The 26,264-nt window shown below is 44.9% G+C and overlaps 2 protein-coding genes across 3 annotated transcripts; both read left to right on the top strand.

Annotated features, from left to right (window-relative positions):
* Positions 1–56: 56 nt before the first annotated feature.
* On the top strand, positions 57–6,215 carry LOC106701475 (pancreatic trypsin inhibitor-like). 2 transcript variants are annotated; one of them, XM_014482420.2, is made up of 4 exons: positions 57–331; positions 1,997–2,038; positions 4,613–4,805; positions 5,250–6,215. In XM_014482420.2, the coding sequence occupies exons 1-4, from the start codon at positions 238–240 to the stop codon at positions 5,281–5,283; spliced, it is 363 nt and encodes a 120-aa protein (XP_014337906.1). In that variant the 5' UTR covers positions 57–237; the 3' UTR covers positions 5,284–6,215. The 2 variants fall into 2 exon arrangements, with proteins under 2 accessions (XP_014337906.1, XP_014337905.1); XM_014482419.2 differs by having other exon boundaries at positions 58–331; positions 4,610–4,805.
* Positions 6,216–12,627: 6,412 nt separating this feature from the next.
* LOC102268206 (spleen trypsin inhibitor I) lies at positions 12,628–19,175 on the top strand. The gene is made up of 4 exons (XM_014482421.2): positions 12,628–12,739; positions 14,685–14,768; positions 18,165–18,360; positions 18,805–19,175. Coding segments are annotated over exons 1-4 (381 nt in total). The 5' UTR covers positions 12,628–12,639; the 3' UTR covers positions 18,806–19,175.
* Positions 19,176–26,264: the final 7,089 nt, after the last annotated feature.

Raw genomic sequence — 26,264 nt, 5'->3', positions numbered from 1 at the left:
TCTGTGTTCACAGGAGACCCACAGGCGGAGTCAAGTCTGAGAAGCGCTGTTACTTGGTATTTGGCCCCAGCGACCAGAAACACGAAGTCAGGTGGAGATTGCACAATAACCAGGACTGACCCAGCTCCTCCCCCTCTTCTCTTCCCTCTTCAGTGCCTGATCACACCCCTCGGCCAGGATATTAAAAGCTCCATCCATCCTCAGCATCCTCAGGAGCCCTCCTGCGAATCCACGAAGATGAACCGACTCTGCCTCTCTGCAGCCCTTCTCTTCCTCCTGGTTATCCTAGTGGATGGCATCTCAGAGGATATTAACAAGAGCCATGACCACGGTATGTCTGGGCTCACCTCTCCTCTACACACTGGAGGGAAATGAGGGGAGTTCATGGAAAGGGTGGGGGGCATGGGTGGGGTGCTGCCAGCCCTCTCTGGATTTCTCCTGGGAAATTGGGCAGTTTTAACTCCAAGAACATTTCATCACTCTCAACATGGAAAAAAAAGAAAATTAGAATTAAAAAAATATATATCCAGATAAAGTACCAGATCAGGGACCACCTCCCTGAGACTCTATTCCTGGTCAGTGCAGTGTCTCTGATCCTCACTGTAGGGTAATAAAAAGATATATATGTGATCCTTGACTGATTCATGAGGCAGGCCTTTTGAACTTCTTGGAATTCACTGTTTTTCATAGGTCATGAGATGAGTCATGGACAGCAACTGACGATAACTTCAGAACCACGCTTATCTCCAAAGCAAGACAAACATGCATTTGCAAGTTAGAATTTTCACCAGGCCCCATGACAGCATTTCTGGGGAGAGGGGAGGACACTGAGACTCAGTCAATCACCAATGGCCACAGATCAATCAATATGCCTTTGATTTGAAGCTTAAATAAAAATCCATAAGCACTGGTGTTTAGAGAGCTTTCAGGGTGATGAACACAAGGAGGTGACGCGAGGGTGCTGAGCTCACTGGGGTATGGAGGCTCCGCACACCTCCACTCCGTCTTTGCCCTACCTGTCTCCTCCATTTCACTGGCCCCAAGCTTTATCTTTTATAATAACATGGGTACAGTAAGCGAGGTGTTTCCTGAGTTCAGTCGCTGGTTCTATAGTTATTGAACATGGAGATAGGGGTCATGGAAGCTCTGATTTTCACCCAGTTGGTCACAAGCATTTGAGATTACATGACTCATATCTGAACTGAGGACAGTAAGAGCTCTCAACCAGCAGGATCTGCACGAAGTCCACCCATACACTATCAGAAGTAAATGGACTATGCGACACCCAGTGGGTGTTTGGGGAATTGGTTGGTGTTGGTAGAGACATCACACATTTGGTGTCAGAGGAAAACTCAGACTCAGTCTACCTTGTGATCTGGGGGCTGAGGTGAGACGCGGGCACAGGGGAGTAATGAAAATACCCGGAAACTCTTGCCAGTTATGTGCATTTTCAAAGTTCCTGGCCAAATCAGAAAGTGTGTCAAGTGGGTTGTGACTGGACAGTACCTCGTCCTGACCCCCCTACTACCCTGCCTTGTGTCCTGGGGCAAGCCATCTGCAGTTTGCTCATCTGAACAGGGGTACATGTTCCATGGGTTCTTTGAAAAGATTACCTGTCAGGAATATAAAGAGTTTGATCACATTTCATGACCACTTTTGTCCATTTTCTACTTAGATGTGTTAATTTTGAAAAAAATATGTCTGAGTAACTTCCTTGAGCAAGAAAGAGTGTTTAAGTATCATATAATGATATCTCTTTATTATTAAAATGAATCAGAAAGATATAAGACCACTGAGCAGAGCAACTTCAGGGAAAGGTAAGAAACACAGCCCTTGCGTGGTTGGCTCAGGGGACCAAGGCTGGTACAATATTAGTAAAGTCTCCAAGCCCTTTCCCTTGTCCCCTTTGACTGTTACTTTATTATCTGCTTTTGATCGTTTTCCTGGTTCTTGGTCCAGGCCTCCTCAAACTCTTGGAATTTACTGTCTTTCATAGGTTATGAGATGACTTACGGAAGACTAAATGAGAAGCATTCAGGTACGGACTGGTCTAAAAAAATTTAAACCACCTTGTAAAGGTGTGACCCTTCATGCCCCTTCACCATGCCGGCACCTCTGGGGAGAGTGGGGGAAACTAACTGGGATCAATTATCAGCAGCTGACAATTCAATCAGTATGCTGATTTATTGAAAACTCAATAATATCCATAAACATTGGGGTTCAGACTATTTTCAGGGCGATGAACACAAGGAGGTGATGTGAGGGTGCTGTGCTCACTGGGACATGAAAGCTTCACACCCTCCCCCCCCCCCCCACCCCCGCTTTGCCCTGCACATCTCCTCTTCTTCTCTGTCTCTGAGTTGCCTCCTTTCTAAATTTCTGGGAAAAGTAAGTGAAGTGCTTTCCTGAATTCAGTCACTGGTTCTATTGAGTGAGTGAAGATGGAAGAGGGGTCGTGGTACCTTTGACTTTTAGCCAGTTGGTCACAAGTATGAGTTATTCAGGATCATGGGGCTGGCATCTGAACTGAGGACAGTCTTGAGCCATCTATGTGCAGAGTCTGATGTGCCTGATCATCAAGTAGATTTTTTTTACTAAAAGGAATTCAAGTCATATTGATTCTATTCAATGACTGTGCACTTGCTGAGAGAATGAAGATGGAAGTTACTAAGTCCCTACAAAGCATTGTTCTTGGGGTGGGGAAACAGCTGTGAAAAAAATATGGCAAAATAATTTGCCTTCAAGGAGGGAAACAAACAATAGCAGAGGGGAGAAATCCTGTGGTAGATTATAAGTTTCCTGAAGGTAGAGAGGTACGTGGGAAAAGTTTGCTGTCCTTTTTCTCTCCAGGGTCAGGGAAACCTTCTGTGATAAGGAGGCTTTGAGCAGAGGCTGCAGAAGTAACGTGCCTGGTGTGTGTTGGAACAGCAGCCAGGACCAGGGTGGATGGAGCTGGGTGGGTGGAGGGGAGGGGAGTGGAAGGCGATGAGGCTGAGAGGCCATGGGGGCAGGTCATGAGGAGTCTTGTGGGACTTATTAAGATCAAAATTTGACTCCCAGAGAAACGGGGAGTCACTGAGGGATTGGTCATGGGAGCAATGGGGTAGGAATCAGTAGTAAGAGGATCCCTGAGGCTGCAGTGCCGACAGTGCCCTCTAGGGGATGAAGGGCAGACATGGAGGCCCAGGGAGCAGGCTGCTGCAGTGGTCCATATGATCCTTGATGGAGCGTTTATTTATGTTGTTCCCTGAATCGATCTCAGGTTTCTTGAATAATATGAATGTCTTGCTCTGTTGAGGTTTCTGTGGAGGCTTCATTACCTAGTCATGATGCATTAAATCATTAGCTATTGGTGATTGTTCAATCAACAGCTCCTCTCCCCTCCCTGAGGTGGAGGCAAGGAGGAGGAGGAGGACGGAGGATAAAAGATCAAGGAAGAGGGTAGCAAGGAAAGTTCCAACCCTCTCTCCTGCCAGATACTCCTTCCTGTGCATTCAGAGCCCATGCTGGGGTTATGAGGGTCTTTCCAAAATCATTGACATAACATACCAAAAGACACTTTTATTGTTCTCATCATATAAGAAATACCAACGTTTTTAGGAACTTAGTGTTAGGAAAAGAATTTAAAAAAACATATATTTCTTCTTATAATCACAATATCAGCATATCATTATTCAATTTATAGAATCCTCCTGAGGTATCCAAATTTTCTTCATGCCTTTTTCCATTACAGCCTGTTTCCTTCACATTTTTTTAATTAATGGTGGAAAGTTTTAAACATGCACATAAGCACAGAGAATAGTATTATAAAATCCAGGTATCCAGACCCAGTAATTACTGACCTATAGCAAATGTTTCTCACCTCGGAGCTCTTTTCCTACTTTTGGAGTTGTGGGTTTTGTTTTGTGCATTTGTGTATTTATTTTTGGCTTCTCAGGTGGTGCTAGTGGTAAAGAACCCAGCTGCCAATGCAGGAGATGCAAGAGACCTGGGTTCAATCCCTGGGTTGGGAAGACACCCTGGAAGAGGGCACAGCAACCCACTCCAGTGTTCTTGCCTGGAGAGTCCCCTGGACAGATGAGCCTGGTGGGCTACAGTTTGTAGTGTCGCAAGGAGTCCGACACGACTGAAGCGACTTGGCGTGCATGCACGTGCACACACACACACATTTATTTGGATACATTGGGTCTTAGTTTCAGGTTGAAGGCTCAGTAATTGTGGCCCACCAGCTTAGTTGCCCCATGGCATATGGGCCCTTAGTTTCCTGACAAGGGATTGAACCCAGGATTCCTTAGTTGGAAGGAGGTTCTTAACCACTGAACCACCTTGGAAGTCTTATAGAACTTTTAAGGCTAATCAAAAGCATTATACCAATTTTCCTTAAACTACTTCATGAGAAGATATATATATTTGAACATGATTATTATATTATGTTACATCTAGCAGCATTCATAATTCTGTCCCAGAAAGGTTTCCAAATTGCCTTCTCAATTTGACCATCCCCCACAACTCTAACATTCTCTATTGCAAACAGACAGTTCTAGTTGTTGACTTATATGGAGTTGTGATGACCATCTTCATAACTAAGCCACTGTCCCTCTCATTCCAGCAGCTTCTAAGCCTGCCTTCTGCCTGAAGCCTAAATCAATAGGTCCCTGCAAGGGCAGGAAGATCAGGTACTTCTACAATGCCAAGACCAGGCAATGCCAACGCTTTTTCTACGGTGGCTGCAAAGGGAACTTGAATAACTTCTACACCATGGCGCTGTGCATGAACACCTGCGGTCATGTGGAATGGTCCTGGAGGTAAGACAGGGCGCAGGGCAGGGTGGCAGGGGAAGGGCTGGGGAAAGGGGTGGAGCTCAGGGTACCACACACCATTCACCCTGCACAGTGTCTTCCTCCTCGCTGCTGCCAGAAGAGGCTGCAGTATCCTGTGAAACCACACACTGAGCGAGTTCTCCAGGGAGAGAATGGCAGAAGGTCAACCCAGATACCTCTTTGTGATCATCTCAGCCTGATCACATGCTCCTTTTTCTCAGTTGGGAACACTGACTCAGCCACACTCCAGGGCAGGTCTGCAGGACTCCTGAGCACCTCCCCCCATCCAGGCTTGGAAAATTCACTGCCTTTTTGTTGGTTTCATATTTCTTTTGAAAATCTAGGATCTGTCAAGATGAATAGTATCTAGGTTTGGGGCTACAATGAAGTCACTCAGGAAGTTCCTTTTTTTTTTTTTTTTCCTTACAGAAGACACGGGAAGAGTCATGCTCCAAAACTCTGAAGTCCGAGGAGGACCCATGAAAGTCTGGGCTGCTCCTGAAACAGTTCAGTCTCCTTGCATTTCTTCTCTCCCCTACCTTCCTCAGCAGAGCCTGCCTATTTCCTTTCCTCTATGATGCTGAGAGAATTCCCTGGTGGCACAGATGGTAAAAGCGTCTGACTACAATGTGGGAGACCCGGGTTCAATCCCTGGGTCAGGAAGATCTCCTGGAGAAGGAAATAGCAACCCACTCCAGTGTTCTTGCCTGGAAAATCCCATGGACAGAGGAGCCTGGTAGGCTACAGTCCATGGGGTCGCAAAGAGTAGGACACTACTGAGCAACTTCACTTCACTTTATGATGCTGGGGAAGATTGAGAGCAGGAGGAGAAGGGGACAGCAGAAGATGAAATGGTTGGGTGGCATCACCAACTTAATGGGCATGAGTTTGAGCAAGCTCTGAAACATAGTAAAGACAGGGAAGTCTGGCATGCTGAAGCCCATTGGGTCACAAAGAGTTGGACACAACTTGGTGACTGAACAACATGGGTCTATACACCTTAGTTCAGTCTTATCCAGTTGGCTCTAAGCACCATGACAGCATGTCTTCCCTTTATCTTGAGCACTTAGCACAGTTCCTGGCATGAAGAAAGCAGTTAATAATTATGTGAGGAAGGAAAGAGTGCAGGACGAGCACATTCCTCTCGACCAGAGTAACTATAGAGCCTGAGGTTTGACACCAGGATTGTTGCCTCAACCCACATACTCATGGCATCCTCACCATGCCATCACTGATCTCCTTGTGTGAGGCCTTGGTGGAATTTCTGGCATCCATTTCTCAGCATCAGTAATGAGAGAAGTCTTTGCAATAAAAAAGCTCCCCCTTTCCCTTAAAGATGTTGCAGTTTTCCTTTCTGTATTTTCAAACACTGTGGCTTATATTTCAATAAATGCATATTCAAAACTAAACTGAGGGCAGTGGAGTCTGTTGTTTTCAACTACAAATGTTTACCAATAGGGTCCAAGGAAATGGTGGTTCTTCTCTCTGTTCTGCAGAGCAGTGGGCACTTCCCCTTTCCCAGTCCACAGACTGTGCCCTACTGGCTAGAGGAAGCAAACCCATGATAGTATCATTGACCTCTTAACAGCCATGCCAAGTTACACAAAAGCCTGGGAGACAGACAGATCAGCGTGAAAGCTTTTATTCCTTACTTCTAAGTCTAGTTCAAATTTTGGGGCAGGCTATCCTCCTGGACTTGCAGAAGGGGAAAGTGCATAAGATTCAGTTGTTCATCTTTTTAAGGAATCTGATTCTCTGAAGTCACATGTGGGGAGGGGATGTCTTACTTCAGTTAAAGAGGGACAGCTACCATTTAGGGTGCCAGGCTCTGTGTTAGCATTTTGCCTGCATTATTCTATTAACCATCCTAAGAATCCTTCAAGGGAGGAAATGGAGGCATGGAGATGGCACTTAGCTGCTGTGTTCATTTTCTAACTTGGCAGCTTCCCGCTCTTTCAAGTAGAGGGACTCTGGTGAAGTTTTCCTGCTCTTCCTCTGGGAATATGTAGGAGGGAGACACTTTGGGAAAACAGAGTATCTGCTTCATGACAGATGAGGAAAATGAGGCATAGGGACCACAGCAAGTATAAGTTCAGTTCAGTTCACTCACTCAGTCATGTTCGACTCTTTGCAACCCCGTGAACTGCAGCACGCCAGGCCTCCCTGTCCATCATCAACTCCTGGAGTCCACCTAAACCCATGTCCATCGAGTTGATGATGCCATACAACCATCTCATCCTCTGTCGTCCCCTTCTCCTCCTGCCCTCAATCTTTCCCAGCATCAGGGTATTTTCAAATGAGTCAGCTCTTCACATCAGGTGGCCAAAGTATTGGAGTTTCAGCTTCAACATCAGTCCTTCCAATGAACACCCAGGACTGATCTCCTTTAGGATGGACTTGGATCTTCTTGTAGTCCAAGGGGCTCTCGAGTCTTCTCAAACACTACAGTTCAAAAGCATTAATTCTTCGGTGCTCAGCTTTCTTTATAGTCCAATGCTCACATCCATACATGATCACTGGAAAAAACCACAGCCTTGACTAGATGGACCTTTGTTGGCAAAGTAATGTCTCTGCTTTTGAATATGCTATCTAGGTTGGTCCTAACTTTCCTTCCAAGGAGTAAGCGTCTTTTAATTTCATGGCTGCAATCACCATCTGCAGTGATTTTGGAGCCCAGAAAAATAAAGTCAGCCACTGTTTCCACTGTTTCCCCATCTATTTGCCATGAAGTGGTGGGACCAGATGCCATGATCTTAGTTTTCTGAATGTTGAGCTTTAAGCCAACTTTTCACTCTCCTCTTTCACTTTCATTGAAGCTCTTTAGTTCTTCACTTTCTGCCATAAGGGTGGTTGTCATCTGCATATCTGAGGTTATTGATATTTCTCCCAGCAATCTTGATTCCAGCTTGTGCTTCTTCCAGCCCAGCGTTTCTCATGATGTACTCTGCATATAAGTTAAATAAGCAGGGTGACAATATACAGCCTTGATGTACTCCTTTTCCTATTTGGAACCAGTCTGTTGTTCCATGTCCAGTTCTAACTGTTGCTTCCTGACCTGCATATAGGTTTCTCAAGAGGCAGGTCAGGTGGTCTGGTATTCCCATCTCTTTCAGAATTTTCCACAGTTTATTGTGATCCACACAGTCAAAGGCTTTGGCATAGTCAATAAAGCAGAAATAGATGTTTTTCTGGAACTCTCTTGCTTTTTTGATGACCCAGCAGATGTTGGCAATTTGATCTCTGGTTCCTCTGCCTTTTCTAAAACCAGCTTGAACATCTGGAAGTTCACAGTTCACATATTGCTAAAGCCTGGCTTGGAGAATTTTGAGCATTACTTTACTAGCGTGTGAGATGAGTGCAATTGTGCGGTAGTTTGAGCTTTCTTTGGCATTGCCTTTCTTAGGGATTCAAATGAAAACTGACCTTTTCCAGTCCTGTGTCCACTGCTGAGTTTTCCAAATTTCCTGGCATATTGAGTGCAGCACTTTCACAGCATCATCTTTCAGGATTTGAAATAGCTCAACTGGAATTCCATCACCTCCACTAGCTTTGTTCATAGTGTTGCTTCCTAAGGCCCACTTGACTTCACACTCCAGGATGTCTGGCTCTAGGTGAGTGATCACACCATCGTGATTATCTGGGTCAAGAAGATCTTTTTTGTACAGTGCTTCTGTGTATTCTTGCCACTTCTTCTTAATATCTTCTGCTTCTGTTAGGTCCCTACCATTTCTGTCCTTTATTGAGCCCATCTTTGCATGAAATGTTCCCTTGGTATCTCTAATTTTCTTAAAGAGATCTCTAGTCTTTCCTATTCTGTTGTTTTCCTCTATTTCTTTGCATTGATCACCGAGGAAGGCTTTCTTATCTCTCCTTGCTATTCTTTTTTTTTTAATTTAAATTTATTAATTTTAATTGGAGGTTAATTACTTTACAATATTGTATTGGTTCTGCCACACATCAACATGAATCTGCCACGGGCGTACACGTGTTCCCCATCCTGAACCCCCCTCCCACCTACCTCCCAGTACCATCCCTCCTGGTCATCCCAGTGCACCAGCCCCAAGCATCCTGTATTGAACCTAGACTGGTGATTTGTTTCTTATATGATATACATGTTTCAATGCGAACTCTGCACTCAAATGGTGTATCTTTCCTTTTCTCCTTTGCTTTTCGCTTCCCTTCTTTTCACAGCTATATGTAAGACCTCCTCAGACAACCATTTTGCTTTTTTGCATTTCTTTTTCTTGGGGATAGTCTTGATTCCTGTCTCCTGTACAATGTCATGAAACCTCCGTCCATAGTTCATCAGGTACTCTGTCTATCAGATCTAGTCCCTTAAATCTATTTCTCACTTGCACTTTATAGTCATAAGGGATTAGATTTAGATCATATCTGAGCGGTCTAGTGGTTTTGTCCATTTTCTTCAATTTCAGTCTGAATTTGGCAATAAGAGTTCATGATCTGAGCCACAGTCAGCTTCTGGTCTTGTTTTTGCTGACTGTATAGAGCTTCTCTATCTTTGGCTTATGTCAGGAGCTCCTTTTTTATTGAAACCAAGTGAGGAGTAGTGGGTGGTCATGCTGTGGAGACACGTTTGTCTCTCTGCTTCCCTTCTGCCAACTTTCTAACTCTTTTTTTTCCTACCCAAAATGCCAGAGCTTGTGCCCCAGATGAAGATGCTCTTCCCTGGCTCACCATCTGCCTGGACAAGTCCCAAGTAAAGAGCTGGTGTCTGTCTAGCAGAGATGCTGCCACAGTAATTGCAGGAAGCCTGACATGTCACATCTGCCTTGTGAAGTAGGTGAGGCTAAAATGGGGGTGGGGTGGGGTGGGCAGGATGTACAGACACCTATATAAGGGTTTAAAGGATGACCTAGGCTAACACACTGCTGATCACCTACCAGTTCTGTGATCTGCTCTCGTCCACTCACTGACCATCCATCACGTGCCATGCACCACTCTAGGTGCTGGAATATTCCCTGAGTGACCTTATTGGACAAAATTCCACCTCTGGAACCACAGCCTGTGTTTCCACGAGACCCACCAAGCTTAAGAATGGATGTTACTGGGTAGGCAGAAGCAGGACCTGGGAGGTGGGGAGATTACACACTTTATAAGACTGACCCCAGCTTCTCCCCACCATCGCTCCCCTCCTTGTCGGCTGTTCTGACCCCTCAGCTGGCGTGTGAGCTCAGTCAGCCCTCAGGTTTCCTCACAAGTCCTCCCACTAGCCACAGGGATGAGCTGGATCCGCCCCTCTGCAGCCCTTTTCATCCCTTGGGCACTTGGTAGATGAAGCAGGAATCAGCCCTGAGGTATGTTCTGACTTCACCTCTCCTCTACAGGCTGGGGAGTGGGTGATGGGGGCAGTTCATGGAAGGGGCTAGGGAGCAGGGCTGGGCTGTGTGCAGCAAACCCTTAGCATTTCTTATGGTAAATTAGGTAGTTTTCACTCCGGGGATATTCCTTGACTCTGAAAAATATCATTGCAGTTTTGAAAAGAAAAAAAAAGACTCTACCTGATCAGTGACCTCATCACTGAGACAATATTCTTAGTCACTGCCTTGCTCCTGACCCTCACTGTCGTTTCATAACAAAATTCGTAATTGACCCTTGTTGCTGTTCATGCCCCAGGCCTTCTGAAACTCTTGGAATTTTCCATAGTTTCATAAATCATGCGATGAGTGAGGGATGGGACCTGAGATAGTGCCTGGATGATACTATTTGCATGGGACTGGACTCCAGAACGTTCCATCAGGTGCTTAGAAGATTAGAACTGTCAACCCTCCGTTCCTTTGAGGACAGAAGAGGGTACTATACTGAATTCAATCACCAATAGCCAATGATCTATCAACTTGCCTTCCTCCAACCCTCAATTAAAATCCATAAACATTGTGTTTAGAGAGCATCAGGGGAGGTGATAACATCAAGAGACTGAGAGCAGGGAGAGTCCCAGGAGGGCTTGGAGGTTCGGCAGCCTCAGCTCCCCATTTACCCTATGCTTCTCCGTTTGGCTGTCCCTGAGTTTTATGCTTTATAATAACTTGCAGCAGTAAGTAAAGGGCTTTCCTGAGTTCTGGGAGTAGTTCTAATAAGTTATTGAACATGGGAGGTGGGTTATGGAACCTTTGAGTTAATAGCCAGTTGGTCACAGGTGTGAGTGACTGCAGGACTTGTGATCAACACTTGAGAGTGTGGGCAGTCCTCAGGGACCCAGCCCACACCTTGTGGTTTCTACGCTACCTCTATGGATTTAGTGTCAGAAGTGAATTGACTTCTGAGATGGGCAGTGGATGCTGGGAAACCGGTTGCTGTTGGCAGAGACCTCACATGTTTGGGGTTGGGGACAACACTCGGACTCACTCTTCTCTATCATTTGTGTCTGGTATGAGGATCAGGGCCATGGGACTGTATTATGTGGGGCAGAGCACTCAGAACCCCTTCCCAGTTCTCTGCATTTTCAGAATTCCTGGCAGAATCATGCACTTGGTTTATGGATTGTGATTTGTACTCATTTGCTGTAGTTCAGTAACTCAGTCGTGTCTGACTCTTTGTGAGCCCATGGACTGCAGCACGCCAGGCTTTCTTCTCCTTCACCATCTCCCAGAGTTTGCTCAAACTCATGTCCATTGAGTTGGTGATGCCATCCAACCATCTCATCCTCTGTTGCCCCCTTCTCCTCCCGCCTTCAGTCTTTCCCAGCATCAGGGTCTTTTCCAATGAGTCGGCTCTTTGCATCAGGTGCCCAAAGTATTGGAGCTTCAGCTTTAGCATCAGTCCTTGCAATGAATATTCAGGGTTTGAATGCTGTTGTTATTAACATTACAAAGGATTCTGACTTCTCAGGGAGAAGGAACATGTTTGTTGTGTCTGTTGCTTCCATAGCAACCCCATGGTGTGGGCAGCACTGATCTCACGTGACACCTGAAAACACAGGGCTCTAGGGGGTTTATATCCTCAGGTACAAAGATAGGAAAAGGCAGAACTGATACCGAAACTGAGGTCCTATGACCCCGAAACCACTGGGAGAGAGGACTGGAGTGGCATTTGGGGGTGGCTTCAGGCAAACTTCCATGGTCTCCTGAGGTCCACTCGGGCAGACAGCTCTCCTGTTTGTGAAACCAGGTGAGGACGGCAGGTGGTCATGCTGTGGAGATGAGTTCAGCTCTCTGCTTCCCCTCTGCCCGCCCCTCCCCTTATTCCTTATGTGAAGCAGTAAACAGGGTTACAACCCAGGAGGACACCACCTTCCCCAGTTAGGTTCCTGCCTGGACCAGTCCCTCGTGAAGTGCAGATGTCCATCCAGTGCAGAAGCTGTGGCAATGGTTGCAGGAAGGTGACCTGTGTCACACCTGTCTTCTGAGCCAGGTGAGGGGGTCAGGGCATTGAGGCCCAGATGTGATGACACCTACAGGAGGATGGAAAGGAGGACCTGGGCTCACACACTGCCAATCACCTATACATCTTTGACTTGTTCTCATCTACTCACTGACCACCCATCATGTGTTATACACTGCTCTAGGTGCTCAGATGCTCCCTGAGTGACCATATTGAACAAAACTCCATCTGTCTGATCACAATCTGTGTTTACACAAGATGCACAGGCATTGTCAAGTCTGAGAACTGCTGTTACTGGACATTTGATCCCCTGCAGACAGAAGCAAGAGGCATGGTTAGGTGGGGGAATTTCACAATAAACAGGACTGACCCAGCTCCTCCCCTGTCTCACTCCCTTCTTCATCGCCTGATGCAACCTCTCAGCCAGGATATTAAAAGCCAAGTCCATCCCCAGCATCCACAGGAGCCCTCCTGCAAGGCCATGAAGATGAGCCGGGTCTGCCTCTCCGCAGCCCTTCTCTTCCTCCTGGTTATCCTGGTGGACAGCACCCCGGTGTATGAACAGAATACCCAGGACCAAGGTAGGATCACCTTTCCTCTGTAGACTGGAGGGGAATGAGGGGAGTTCTTGGAAGGGGTGGGGTGGATTCTGCCAACCCTCTTGGAATGTTTGCTGCCGTGTTGGATGGGGCTTTTGTTTGTTTTGGCTGTATTGTTCTTCCTTGTTGCACGAGGACATTCTCTGCTTCCGGGCTCCACTCTCTGGTCGCGATGTGTAGGCTTCTCCATGGGGTGGCTTCTCTTGTTGCAGAGCAGGGGCTCTAGGCATCCGAGTTCAGTAGTTGCGGTTCACCTGCTTAGTCGCCCCTAGGCATGTGGACTCTTCCCAAACCAATGATAGAACCCATGTCCCTTGCGAGGGCAGGCTGATTCTTAACTACTGGACATCAGGGAACTCTGAAGTTGCAAATCTTTAACTCCACTCCCATTAGGATTCTCATGAGGAAATATCTTAAAATTAAATACACATGTATATCAAATGGGTTGTGTCAGGGCAATATCTTGTCTGAAACCTGCCACCCACGTGCCCTGTGGCCCAGGAGAAGTCATCTACAGTTTCCTCATCTGAGCAGCAGGTACCTGTAACATGGGTTCTTTGAACATATTGCCAGTCACAATTATAAAGAGTTTATTCACATTTCTTGGCCAATTTTGGTCATTTTCCACCAAAATATGTTCACTTGAAAAGATTTGTCTACCTACTTGCTTGGGGCCAGAAAGCATATATATGTGTGTGTGTCAAATAATGGTTATCCCTCTATTATAAAAATTACTGAGAAAGACCTGGAACTACTGAGCAGAGCAACTACAAGGAAAGCAAGAAACACAATTCTGTGTTGGTTGGCTCGTGGGCCCAAGGCTGATACAGTATTAGCAAAGTTGCCAGACCGTTACCCTTGTCCTCTTTTGATTATCATATTATTATCCATATTTGATTCTTGTCCTGGTTCATGGCCCAAGATTGCAGGCAATTTTGGAATTTTTGTCTTTCATAGACCACAAGATTGTTAAAGAATTGAAATTCAGTATACTAAAAGGGTTGACTAAGAGAATCTTCAATAACAGACTTAAAGCTTTGAACTTTCTGCACCTCTGGGGAGAGAGGAAAGCACAGAGATTGAGACCAATCAACACTGGCTGATGATTTAATCAATATGCCTATTTAGTCAACCATCAATAAAAATCCATAAATACTGTCATTCAGATAGCTTTTGTGGTGGGAACTAATGGTGGTGTTGTGAGGGTGCTGTGCTCACCAGGGCACGGACACTCCAAGCACCTTCACTCCCCCTTTGCCCTACATATCTCCTCCATTTCACTGTTACTGAGTTTTATTGTGTATATTAATCTGAGAACTGTAAGTAAGGGTTTTCATGAGTTTGGTCGACAGTTCTATTGAATTTTTGAGCATGGAGCTGGGGTCATGGAAACTCTCACTTTTAATCACTTGGTCAGAAGCATGAGTGACTTGAGACCACTTGGCTGGCATCTGAAGAGAGGACAGTCTGGATGCCTCAACCCGTGGCATCGACACTAACCCCACAGATTTGGTATCAGAAGTCAATTAGCTGTGGTTCTCCCGTTGGGTGTTGGGAATTGGATGGTGTTGGTGGAGAAACCATGTATTTCATGTCAGGAAAACACCCAGACTCACCTTCTCCTGTGATATGAGGGCTCACATGAGGCTTGGGGAGAGGTGAGTAGTGAAATATTTCTTAATCAAATAATGATTTTTCCTCTATTATTAAAACTAGTCAGAAAATGTGGAGCGTGGAGGAGAGTAACTGCAGGGAAATGAAGAAACACAGCTCTTGTGTGGTAGGCTGTGGGACCAAGGCTGACATAATATTACCAGTCTCCAGGCCCTTTCCCTTGTCCTCTTTTGACTGTTATTTTCTTAACCATGTTTGATCTGTTTCATGGACCAGGACTCCCGAAACTTTTGAAATTTATTCTCTTTAACAGGTCTTGTGATGGTTTCTGGAAAGCAACTGGAGAAACGTTCAGTAAAGGAGCTCCCAACAGCAGTACTCCAAGAAGAGAATAAGGGTTTGTACTTTCTGCACCTCTGGGGAGAGGGAAGGTCACTGAGAGTGAGAGCAGTCACCAGTGGCCAATGATTCAACTAATAAGCCTATTTCTTGAAACGTCAATATAAATTCACAATTATTTGGATCAGAGAGTATTCCAGGTGGGAATGCAATGATGTAATGTGAGGGTACTGTGCTCCACTAGGGAATGGAAGTTCCACACACCTCCATTCCTGCTTTGCCCTACAGATCTCCATTTCACTGTTCGTGAATTTTCATGTATATTAATCTGAGACTAGTAAGTAAGGATTTTCCTAAGTTTGGTCACCAGTTCCACTGGTTTATTGAATATGGAGGGATCATGGGACATCCACATTTTAGCCATTTGGTCACAGGCATAAGTAAATTTGGACCACGTGGCTGGCACTAAAATGAGGACAGTATTGAGCCCTCAACCTGTGGGAGCTGCATTAAACTGCATGGGTTTCATCTCAGATGTCAATTGATGGGGGACACCAAGTGGGTGTTTGGGGAATTGGTTAGTGGTAGTAGATACACCACCAGATCATGCATCCAGATCATGCAAAATGATCTGGAAAACCTTTAGGAAAAGGCAGGTCTCCCCCAAAACTCAAACACCCATTTAGAGGTTGGAAATTCACCACTTTCTTACTAGCACCTCTGGGGAGAGGGGCAGGCTCTTGAGATTGAGATCCACCAGCAATGGCCGCTAATTCAATCGTTATGATTATTTATTGAAAACATACATAAAAACTCATATTTATTTGGGTTCAGAGAGATTGCTGGGTTAGTGATCACCTGGACACATTATTTTATTATCCTGTCAGGAGACTGAATGTTAGAGGGAGTTTGAATGTTAGAGGGAGATTGACTATGATGTTGATGTGCTATATGATCAAGGTGATTTTTTTACTAAAAGGAATTCAATTATACCCATTCTATTTAATGACCTTGCACTTGTGGAGAGAATGAAAATGGGAGTTTGTAAGTCCCTATAAAGCACTGTTCTTGGGTTGTGAAAAAAATTTGGCAAGTAGCTTGCTTTCTAGGAGGGAGACAAACAATAGCAAAGGCAAGAAATCCTATGGTAGGTTAGAAGTTTTTTGAAGTTAGAGAGTGATTCGGAGGAAAGATGCTGTGCTTTTTCTCTGCAGGGTCAAGGACACCTTCTGTGATAAGGAAGGTTTGAGCAGAGGCTGCAGAAGAAATGTGGCTGTTGTGTTTGAACGACAACTTGGACCAGGGTGGTTGAAGATGAATGGATGGAGGGGAGGGGAAGGGAGTGGAAGGGAATGAGGCCAAGAGGCCACGGGGGCAGGTCATGAAGAACTTTGTAGGACTTTATAAGAATCAGAATTTGACTCTCGGAGCAAAGAGTAGTCACTGAGGGACTGGTCATAGGAACAATGGGATAGGACTGAATACTGACAGGATCCCTGAGGCTGCAGTACAGAGAGTGCCCGCTAGGGGGCAAAGGGCAGAGACAGAGGCCCAGTGAGCAGGCTCCAGCAGTGGTCAAGTGAGCCATGATGAAGTGTGCATCTATGTTGTTCCCTGGGTCGATTTCAATCCTCTTGAATAACATGAATGTCTTGCTCTGTTGAGGCCTCTTTGGAGGCTTCATTACCTAGTCATGATGCATTAAATCATTAGCCATTGGAGATTGTTCCACAGACAGCTCCATTACCCTCCCTGAGGCTGAGGAAAGGCGAGGAGATGGAGAATAGAAGACCACAGGGGAGGACAGGAGGGTAAGAAGAAAAGGCAGTCCTTTCCTGTGCAATCCAATCTGGGCTTACAAGGGTCTTTCCAAAATCTCCGACCAGAAGACACTTTTATTGTTCTTCTCACATAAGAAATACCAAGATTTTTAGGAACTCAGCGTCAGGAAAAGGATGAAAAGAAAAAAAAAAAACAACCCTATATTTCTTTTTATGATCACAGTATTCAACGTATTAATAGTATCAACATTCAATTTATACAGTCCTCTAGGGTATCTGGAGAAGGCGATGGCACCCCACTCCAGTACTCTTGCCTGGAAAACCCCATGGACGGAGGAGCCTGGTAGGCTGCAGTCCATGGGGTCGCGAAAAGTCGGATAGGACTGAGCGACTTCACTTTCACTTTTCACTTTCATGCATTGGAGAAGGAAATGGCAACCCACTCCAGTGTTCTTGCCTGGAGAATCCCAGGGACGGGGGAGCCTGGTGGGCTGCAGTCCACGGGGTTGCACAGAGTCGGACACGACTGAAGCAACTTAGCAGCAGCAGCAGCAGCCTGAGGTATCAGAAGTAAACACACTGGTATGTTTTCTTCATGCCTTTTTTCCCACTAAAGCATGATTCCTTCACATTTTTTAAAATCGGCGGTGGAAAGCTTTTACCATCCACATATGCACAGAGAATAGTATTATAAAACCCAGGTATCTAGACCCAGTAATTATTGATACATAAGGAATATTTTTTGACCTGTGATATCTCTCGGTTGTTGTAGAGTTGTGTGTGTGTGTGTGTGTTTTATTGAGCATTTATATATTCATTTGACATGTTGTATCTTAGTTTCGGGCCAAAAGCTCAGTAGTTGTGGTCCAGCAGCTTAGTTGTTCCAAGGCATGTAGGACCTCAGTCCCTTAAAAAGGGACTGAACCCAAGACTCCTGTATTGGAAGGCAGATTCTTAACCACTGGACCACAGGTAAGTCCTATAGAAGTCTTTGTTCAGTTCAGTTCAGTTCAGTCGCTCAGTTGTGTCCAACTCTTTTTGACCCCATGGACTGCAGCCTGCCAGGCTTCCCTGTCCATCACCAACTCCCGGAGCCTACTCAAACTCATGTCCATTGTGTTGGTGATGCCATCCAACCATCTCATCCTCTGTCGTCCCCTTCTCCTCCCGCCTTCAATCTTTCCCAACATCAGGGTCTTTTCCAAAGAGTCGGTTCTTCACATCAGGTGGCCACAGTATTGGAGTTTCAGCTTCAGCATCAGTCCTCCCAATGAATGTTCAGAACTGATTTCCTTTAGTACTGACTGGTTTGATCTCCTTGTAGTCCAAGGGACTCTCAAGAGTCTTCTCTAACACCACAATTCAAAGACATCAACTCTTTGGCTTTTAACTTTCTTTATAGTCCAAATCTAATCAAAGGCATTGTACCAATTTTTCTTCAAATACTTCATGAGGAGATACAAATTTGTACATAATTAATATATTGTGTCATGCTTAGCAACATTCATAATTATGTTCCAGAAAGGAGGTTTACAAATGAGCTTTTCAATGTGACCATCTTCTGCAGCCTAACATTCTCTACTGCAAACAAACAGGTGCTTTCAGTTGTTGACCTTGTAGACCAAGCTGTGATGACCATCCTCATAACTGACTCATTGCCCCTCCCATTTCAGCAACTTCTAGGCCTGCTTTCTGCCTGGAGCATAAATTCTCAGGTCCCTGCATTACTCCGGAGATCAGATACTTTTACAATGCCAAGACTGGGCACTGTGAGCACTTTATATACGGTGGCTGTAATGGAAAGAAGAACAACTTCCTCACTGAAGGGGATTGCATTAAGACCTGCGGTCAAGGGGCAGGGTCCCCGTGGTAAGACAGGAGCCAGGGCACAGGAGGAGGGGAAGGGCTGGGGAAAGAGGTGGAGCTCAGGGGGCCACACACCATTCACTCTGCACAGTGTCTTCCTCCTCGCTGGTGACAGAAGAGGCTGCAGTGTCCTGTGAAACCACGCACTGAGCGAGTTTTCCAGGGAGAGGGTGGCAGATGGTCAACCCCGGATGCCTCTTTGTGATCATCTGAGCCTGATCACATGCTCCTCTTCTCAGGTGGAACACTGATCAGCCACCCTCCACGGCAGGTCTGCAGTGTTCCTGAGCACCTTCAGGCCTGGAAAACTCCTCTCCCTCTTATTGTCCATTGTGTCATGGGGACTATAATTCCATATTTTTTGGAAAGTCTAGGCTCTGTCATGGTGAACGGTGTCCAGGTCTGGGCTACAATGATGGCACTCAGCAAGTTCCTTTCTTTTTGCAGAGGACATGTGAAGAGTGGTCCCCAGAAACTCAAGTCTGAGATGGATCCCTGTAGCACTGAGCTGTGGCTGCTTCTGCGTAGTTCTTTTGTCCCCTACCCTCCTCAGCAGAACCTGCCTGTTTCCTTTCCTCCGTGGGTCTACATGCCTTACTTCTTTCTCACCCAGTTGGCTCTAAGATTCATGAGATACAGTCTTCCCTTTATCCTGAGCACTTAACACAGTTTCTGGCACCAAGGAGACAGTTTTTAATTCTTTGAGGAAGGAAGGAAGGAATGAGGAAGCGCATTCCTCCCGACCCAGGCAACTATAGAGCCTGTGGTTTGACACCGGGATTCTTGTCTTAACCCACATCCTCATGACATCTTCACCTTTATCCCACTCCACACCTTAACTGCTCTCCTTGTGGCTGGCCAGGGTGGTATTTCTGGTATCCAGTCTCAGCATCAGTAATGAGAGAAGTCTTTGCAATAAACAACAAGCTCTTTCCCCCAACAATGATGTTGCAGTTTCTCTTTCTGCAGCTTCAAACCTCGTGGCTTATATTTCAATAAATGCATATTCAAAATCAAACTGAGGTGTGGAGTCTGTTGTTTGCAACTACAAACCTTAAGCAATAGTTCAGTTCAGTTCAGTCGCTCAGTCATGTCCAACTCTTTGTGACCCCACGGACTGCAGCATGCCAGGCTTCCCTGTCCATCACCAACTCCCGGAGCCTACTCAAACTCATGTCCATTGTGTCAGTGATGCCACCCAACCATCTCATCCTGTCATCCCCTTCTCCTCCCACTTTCAATCTTTCCCAGCATCAGGGTCTTTTCCAATGGGTCAGTTCTTCGCATAGGTAGCCAAAGTACTGGAGTTTCAGCTTTAGCATCAGTCCTTCCAATGAATATTCAGGACTGATTTCCTTTAGGATGGACTGGTTTGATCTCCTTGCAGTCCAAGGGACTCTCAAGAATCTTCTCCAACACTGCAGTTCAAAAGCATCAATTCTTAAGTGCTCAGCTTTCCTTATAGTCCTCCAAGTCTCACATCCATACATGACTACTGGAAAAACCATAGCCTTGACTAGATGGATCTTTATTGAGAAAGTAATGTCTCTGCCTTTTAAGATGCTGTCTAGATTGGTCATAGCTTTTCTTCCAAGAAGCAGGCATCTTTTAATTTCATGACTGCAGTCACCATCTGCGGTGATTTTGGAGCCCAAAAGAATAAAGTCTGTCACTGTTTCCATTTTTTTTCCTATCTATTTGCCATGAAGTGATGGGACCAGATGCCATGATCTTAGTTTTCTGAATGTTGAGTTTTAAGCCAACTTTTTCACTTTTGTCTTTCACTTTCATCAAGAAGCTCTTTAGTTCTTCTTTGCTTTCTGCCATAAGGGTGGTGTCATCTCCATATCTAGGTTATTGATATTTCTCCCAACAATCTTGATTCCAGCTTGTGCTTCATCCAGCCTGGCATTTTGCATGATGTACTCTGCATATAAGTTAAATAAGCAGGGTGACAATATACAGCCTTGATGTACTCCTTTCCCGATTTGGAACCAGTCTGTTGTTCCATGTCCAGTTCTAACTGTTGCTTCTTGACCTGCATACAGTTTTCACAGGAAGCAGGTCAAGTGTTCTGGTATTGCCATTTCTTTAAGAATTTTCCACAGTTTGTTGTGATCCACACAGTCAAAGACTTTGGTGTAGTCAATAAAGCAAAAGTAGACATTTTTCTGGATCTCTCTTCCTTTTTCGATGATCCAGCAGATGTTGGCAATTTGATCTCTGGTTCCTCTGCCTTTTCTAAATCCAGCTTGAATATCTGTAAGTTCATGGTTCATGTACTGTTGAGGCCTGTCTTGGAGAATTTTGAGCATTACTTTACTAGCATGTGAGATGAGTGCAATTGTGCAGTAGTTTGAGCATTCTTTGGCATTGCCTTTCTTTGGGATTGAAATTAAAACTGACCTTTTCCAGTACTGTGGCCACTGCTGAGTTTTCCAAATTTGTCGGCATATTGAGTGCAGCACTTTCACAGCATCATCTTTTAGGATTTGAAACAGCTGAACTGGAATTCTATCACCTCCACTAACTTTGTTCATAGTGAATCCTAAGGCCCACTTGACTTCATATTCCAGGATGTCTGGCTCTAGGTGAGTGATCACACCATCATTGTTATCTGGGTCATGAAGATCTTTTTCGATTAGTTCTGTGTATTCTTGCCACCTCTTCTTAATATCTTCTGTTTAACCCATAGGCTTCATGGAAATGGTGCTCCTTCTCACTGTTTTGCAGAGCAGTGGGCATTTCCCCTTTCTTCATCACAGAGTGTGCCCTACCAGTTATAGGAAGCAAACCCATTATAGCATCATCGACCTTTTAATAGCCACTCTGAGCTACACAAAAACCTGGGACACAGACACCTCAATATGAAAGCTTTGGTTCCTTACGTCTAAGTTCAATTCAAATTGGGGGGGTGGGTGGGGAGGTTGTTCTCCTGGGCTCTCAGAAGGAGAATTGGCAGAAGGCTTAGTTGTCCACTTTTCTAAGAATCTGATTTCCTGAGGTCACATGGGGCTTTTTACTTCAATTAAACAAGGGCAACTACCCTTTAGTGCCCCAAGCTCTGTATTAACATTTTGCCTGAATTATTCTATTAACCATTCTAAGTGTCCTTCAAGAGCGGAAATGGAGGCATGGAGATGACATTAAGTGCTATATTTGCTTCTTAACATGGCAGGTCCCCACTCTCTCAGGTAAAGCCACTTTGATGATATTTTCCTGCTCCTGTCTCAGGGAAGATGTAGGATGGAGGTACTTTAGGAAAACAATATCTTTTTCATGACAGATGGGGAAAGTGAGGCATGGGGACCACTGTAAGCACAGTATTATAAAAAACAAGAACACAGAGGATGCTGGTTCTGTTACTTAGTTTCTTCCAGTGTTGGGCAAATTTCTCCACATCTCTGAGCTTTCCTTTCTTTGGTTATAAAATAAGGATAATGCTTATACTTGTTAATATTTCTCACTGGAGACTGCTAGAAACACCTCCATTCTTAGTTGAACTAGTTGGGTTTATCGCTCACTGCAGTAAGGAACAGGAATCTCCTTGGAAAACAGTACAATGTATTAAGAGAAGTTAGAAAGATCTTCTAGTAGGTGGGCCGTGTTAGGTGATTTTGGTGAGGGTTTCATCTGCTCTGGGTGGATAGTGTTAGGAAGTGGGCTGTTCTTCACACTGGATACCTTAATGTTAACTCTATAATGGGAAGTCTCGATAGAAGTGAGAGCTGTACTTGGTCAAGATGTAGCAGTCACTCAAGACAAGGGGATGTGTGGTCATTTTGGTGGTTTGTATAATGTAACTTGTTGTGTCTGTGTTCAAATGTAATTACTGAATGTCCTATTCTTGTTTTGATCTTTCACATACACAGAATGAACTTGTCTGATATTGAGGTTCTGTGAAATGTTGATGTTGAGCAGGAGAACAGAAGCCCCACTGTGGTGCCAGGTCAGGCCTTGCAACTCAGAGGTTGCCTTTTGCTTCATCTATCAATCTCATAATATTGTGATCAGAAGAGAAAAGATATGATATATGTTAAATCTTTGGTGCAACTATTGATAAGAGTAACATATTAATAAAGTTAAGATATGAGTGTAGTAATACTAATACTATGAATATATACAGAATCAAATTTTTATTAAAATTATTAATTCATAACTGTAACAGAATATGATTCAGTATTAAAGAAAAGAGATTGGCATTTTTAACTTACTGTGCTGCCATGTAGTCTTGGGCAAGTCATTTTTTTGCCCTGAGCCACAGATTCTTTTTTAATGAGAAGAGGATGATCATGTCTGCATTAAGAAATCCCCAGATTTGAGTCCTTTTGAGAACCATGTTGATTATACTGCTAAGGTACTTTGAACACCACAGACCAAAGCAAATTGTCTTGAAGCACACAGTTTTCATTTCCTTGGCTCTGGAGTGCTCTTAAAAGTGCTGTCAGCTGTAGAAAGGAACAAATAGCATTGACTGTCGTAGTGCCAGCTTCTTGAAGTTCACCGTCAGAAAGGTCCCCCAGTGTCAGAGTGGAGTCACAGTTGCTCTTCCAAACAGGTCTCCTTCCTCAGAGGTAACTGAAAGCCCTCTTGCTTCAGTGATTGATCTCACCCAGGTCCAACCCCCTTCCCACTCCACCTTGCCATTATTTGACCCTTTGGTCAAAGGAGTAAAGTGTTAGCTCTCATAATTACTCACTATTATTATTTCAAAAGACTTATACTTGGCAGGGAGAAAAATATATGTCTATGGCCTTGAATGCTTTCATAAGAACCCCACAATGTGAGCAGCACAATTGCATATAGCAAGTGAAGACATGGGTAATTTGTGGCCCCAGGTCACATAGTTACGGAAATGCAGAAGTGGGACTCAAACTGAGGTCCTGTGATTCCAAAACCATGGAGAGACCGGAGTTGGGGTGCAGGTGACCTTCCAAGGTCCCTGAGATCCACTCAGGCAGGCAGCTCTCCTGTTGGTGAAACCAGTCAAGGGGCGGTGGGTGAGCGTACTGTGGAGACATGTTTGTCTATCTGTTTCCCTCCTGCCTTCTCCTTTTACTCTTTTTTTTCTACCCAGAATATCAGGGTTTGAGCCCCAGATGGAGATTCTCTTCCTCTGGCTCACCATCTGCCTGGACCATTGCCAGGTAAAGAGCTGGTGTCTGTCCAGTAGAGATGCTGCCACAATGGTTCCAGGAAGCCTGACACATCACACTTGTGAAGTAGGTGGGGTTAAGGTGTTGATGTCAGGATGTAAAGACACCTTCAGGAAGCTGAAAAAACCAATATAATATTATAAAGTAATTAGCCTCCAATTAAAATAAATAAATTTATATTAAAAAAAAAGGACCTGAGCTAACACATCGCTGATCCTGTCCTTTGATTTGGTCTCGCCACTCACTGACCACTCATAACATGCCATGCATTACTCTAGGTCCTGGGATGCTCCCTGAGTGACCATATTGGACAAAACTCCACCTGGGGAATTGCAATCTGTTTTTCCACAGGAGTCATAGGCACAGTCAAGTCTGAGCAGTGTTGTTACTGGGCCCTTGGCCCCAGCAGGCAGAAGTAGGAAGACTGATTAGGCAGGGAGGTTAAGCATGAAGAAGACTAGCTCAGCTCTTTCCTTCTCCTCTCCCCTGCTCCCATCACACAGCTGGGGTATGAAAAGCTCAGCCAGCCCCCAGCTTTCCTCAGAAGTCCTCCTGCAAGGCCACCAAGATGAGCCAGATTCTGCCTCTCTGTAGGCCTCACCCCCAGGGGCTGAAACCTGCATCTGGGCCCAGGTTAAGTCCTGGATCACCTCTCCTCCACAGGTGGGGTAACAGGGTTGAGGGGAGTCCATAGAAGGGGATGGGGAGTAGGAGTGGGATGCGTACAGCAAACCCTTTCTGAATTCATCCTAATAAATTGGGCAGTTTTTCCTCCAGGGACATTCGTGATTCTCAAAAGGTATAATTATGTGTTCAGCTTGAAAAAAAAAAAAAAGTATTCCACCTGATTCTACAAGATAAGGGCCCTCATCTCTGAGACCCTATTCCTGATCCCTACCTTGACCCTGACCCTCACTGTCATGTCATAACAGGACCCATAATTGATCCTTGTCTGTGTTTAGGCCCCAGGTCTCCTGAGACTTTTGGAATTTACTGAATATCTGTAAGTCATGAGACAAGTAAAAGATAGGACCTTAGATAGTGTCTGGATAGGAATGGACTCCAAAACATGCCATCAGGTGATTAGAGAGAACGATCAACCTCTCCCCAGAGAGAAGAGAAGGTACTGATATTGAGTTCAATCACCAATGGCCAATGATTCTGTCAACTTGCCTACTTCCAACTCTCAATTAAAACTCATAAACTTTGGGTTCAGAGAGCTTTCGAGGAAGTGATAACATCAAGGGATTGTGAGGGGGGAGAGTCCTGAGAGAGTATGGAGGCTTGGCACTCCCAACTCCCCCAGTTACCCTACACTTCTTCTCCATTTGGCTATCTCTGAGTTTTATGATTTAACATAACTAGGGACAGTAAGTAAAAGGCTTTCCTGAGTTCTGTGAGTGGCTATAATAAGTAATTGAACATGGGAGTTTGGTCATGGAACCTTTGAGTTCATAGCCAGTTGGTCACAGCAGTGAGTGACTGCAGGATTTGTGATCAACACTTGAAAGTATGGGCAGTCCTCAGGGACTGAGCCCTCACCTATGGCTTCTAGACTACTTCTATGGATTTAGTGTCAGAAGTGAATTGATTCCTGGAATTTCAGTGGGTGTTGGGGATTCAGTTGCTTGTTGGCAGAGACCCTGCATATTTCAAGTCTGGAAAAACACCCAGACTCACTCTTCTCTCCCATTTGTGTCTTGTGTGAGGGTCAGGGCTCTGGGACTAAAATTATGTGGGCCCAAGCACCCAGCAAGAAAGAAAGTGATGTTGCTCAGTTGTGTACAACTCTTTGCGACCCCATGGACTGTAGCCTACCAGGCTCCTCTGTCCATGGGATTTTCCAGGCAAGAGTACTAGAGTGGCTTGCCATTTCCTTCTCCAGGGGATCTTCCTGACTCAGGGACCAAACCCAGGTCTCCCACATTGCAAGCAGACACTTTACCATCTGAGCCACCAGGGAACCCCTTCCCAGTTCTCTGTGTTTTCAGAATATCTGGCAGAATCAGGTACTTGATTAAATGGGTTGTGACAGGAGTCTTGTCTGATTCTACCACCTACATGCTGTGTGTCCCAGGATAAGTCATCTACACTTTCCTCAGCTGAACAGTGGGACTGTAGGACCTTGTGATCGGAGATTTTTGAAAGGATTACCAGTCATGAGTATAAAAGTTTGCACATTTGTGGTCAGTGATGTCCATTTTCCACCTAAATGTCTTAGTCCAAAAGACTAGCCTTTCTTCATTTCCTCACCACCTCTCTAAAACAATTTATCTGCCAAATATGATAACATTTCTCCATTACAAAATTTATCAGAATGTTGAGTGACAGTTGAGTGTCTTCCTTCCAAAGGCAACTGCAGGCAGAGCAGGAAATGCAGTACTTCCCTGAACTTGCTCAGGGCACCAGACTGTTCTTTTTAGGCTGGTACAGTACGAGTTAAGACTCAAGGCATTTCCCTTTCTTGTCCTGTCAGACTATTATTTCATTTTCCTATCAGATATAGGATGTTACAGGAGACTCAAAATTACATAAACAGGCCTCATCATCAAATAGACTAACAGGAATTTTATTATATCCAGTCTCTTCAGTGACTCTGCACTTGGCATGAGAATGACATGGGAGATTAATTTATCTGACAAATATTTATCAAATATTTATGATTTTGCCCCAGAAGGCATATTTCTTGGTGTAGGGGAACAGCTGTAAACAAAACATAGTAAAATAATATGCTATCTAAGAGGCTGACAG

Source organism: Bos mutus, chromosome 13 (assembly GCF_027580195.1).
Source record: "Bos mutus isolate GX-2022 chromosome 13, NWIPB_WYAK_1.1, whole genome shotgun sequence".
Taxonomy (NCBI): Eukaryota; Metazoa; Chordata; class Mammalia; order Artiodactyla; family Bovidae; genus Bos; species Bos mutus.
Note: the sequence above shows the minus strand (reverse complement) of the source record. Positions and strands in the feature narration are given on the sequence as shown.

What these genes read in the sequence shown, in the direction of transcription:
- LOC106701475 (XM_014482419.2), top strand. Translation starts at nt 238, where the DNA reads ATGAACCGACTCTGCCTCTCTGCAGCCCTTCTCTTCCTCCTGGTTATC. An exon ending in TAACAAGAGCCATGACCACG is followed by an intron (nt 332 to 1,996) that starts GTATGTCTGGGC and finishes TGTCTTTCATAG; the next exon opens with GTTATGAGATGACTTACGGA. An exon ending in ACTAAATGAGAAGCATTCAG is followed by an intron (nt 2,039 to 4,609) that starts GTACGGACTGGT and finishes CTCTCATTCCAG; the next exon opens with CAGCTTCTAAGCCTGCCTTC.
- LOC102268206 (XM_014482421.2), top strand. Translation starts at nt 12,640, where the DNA reads ATGAAGATGAGCCGGGTCTGCCTCTCCGCAGCCCTTCTCTTCCTCCTG. An exon ending in ACAGAATACCCAGGACCAAG is followed by an intron (nt 12,740 to 14,684) that starts GTAGGATCACCT and finishes TCTCTTTAACAG; the next exon opens with GTCTTGTGATGGTTTCTGGA. An exon ending in ACTCCAAGAAGAGAATAAGG is followed by an intron (nt 14,769 to 18,164) that starts GTTTGTACTTTC and finishes CTCCCATTTCAG; the next exon opens with CAACTTCTAGGCCTGCTTTC.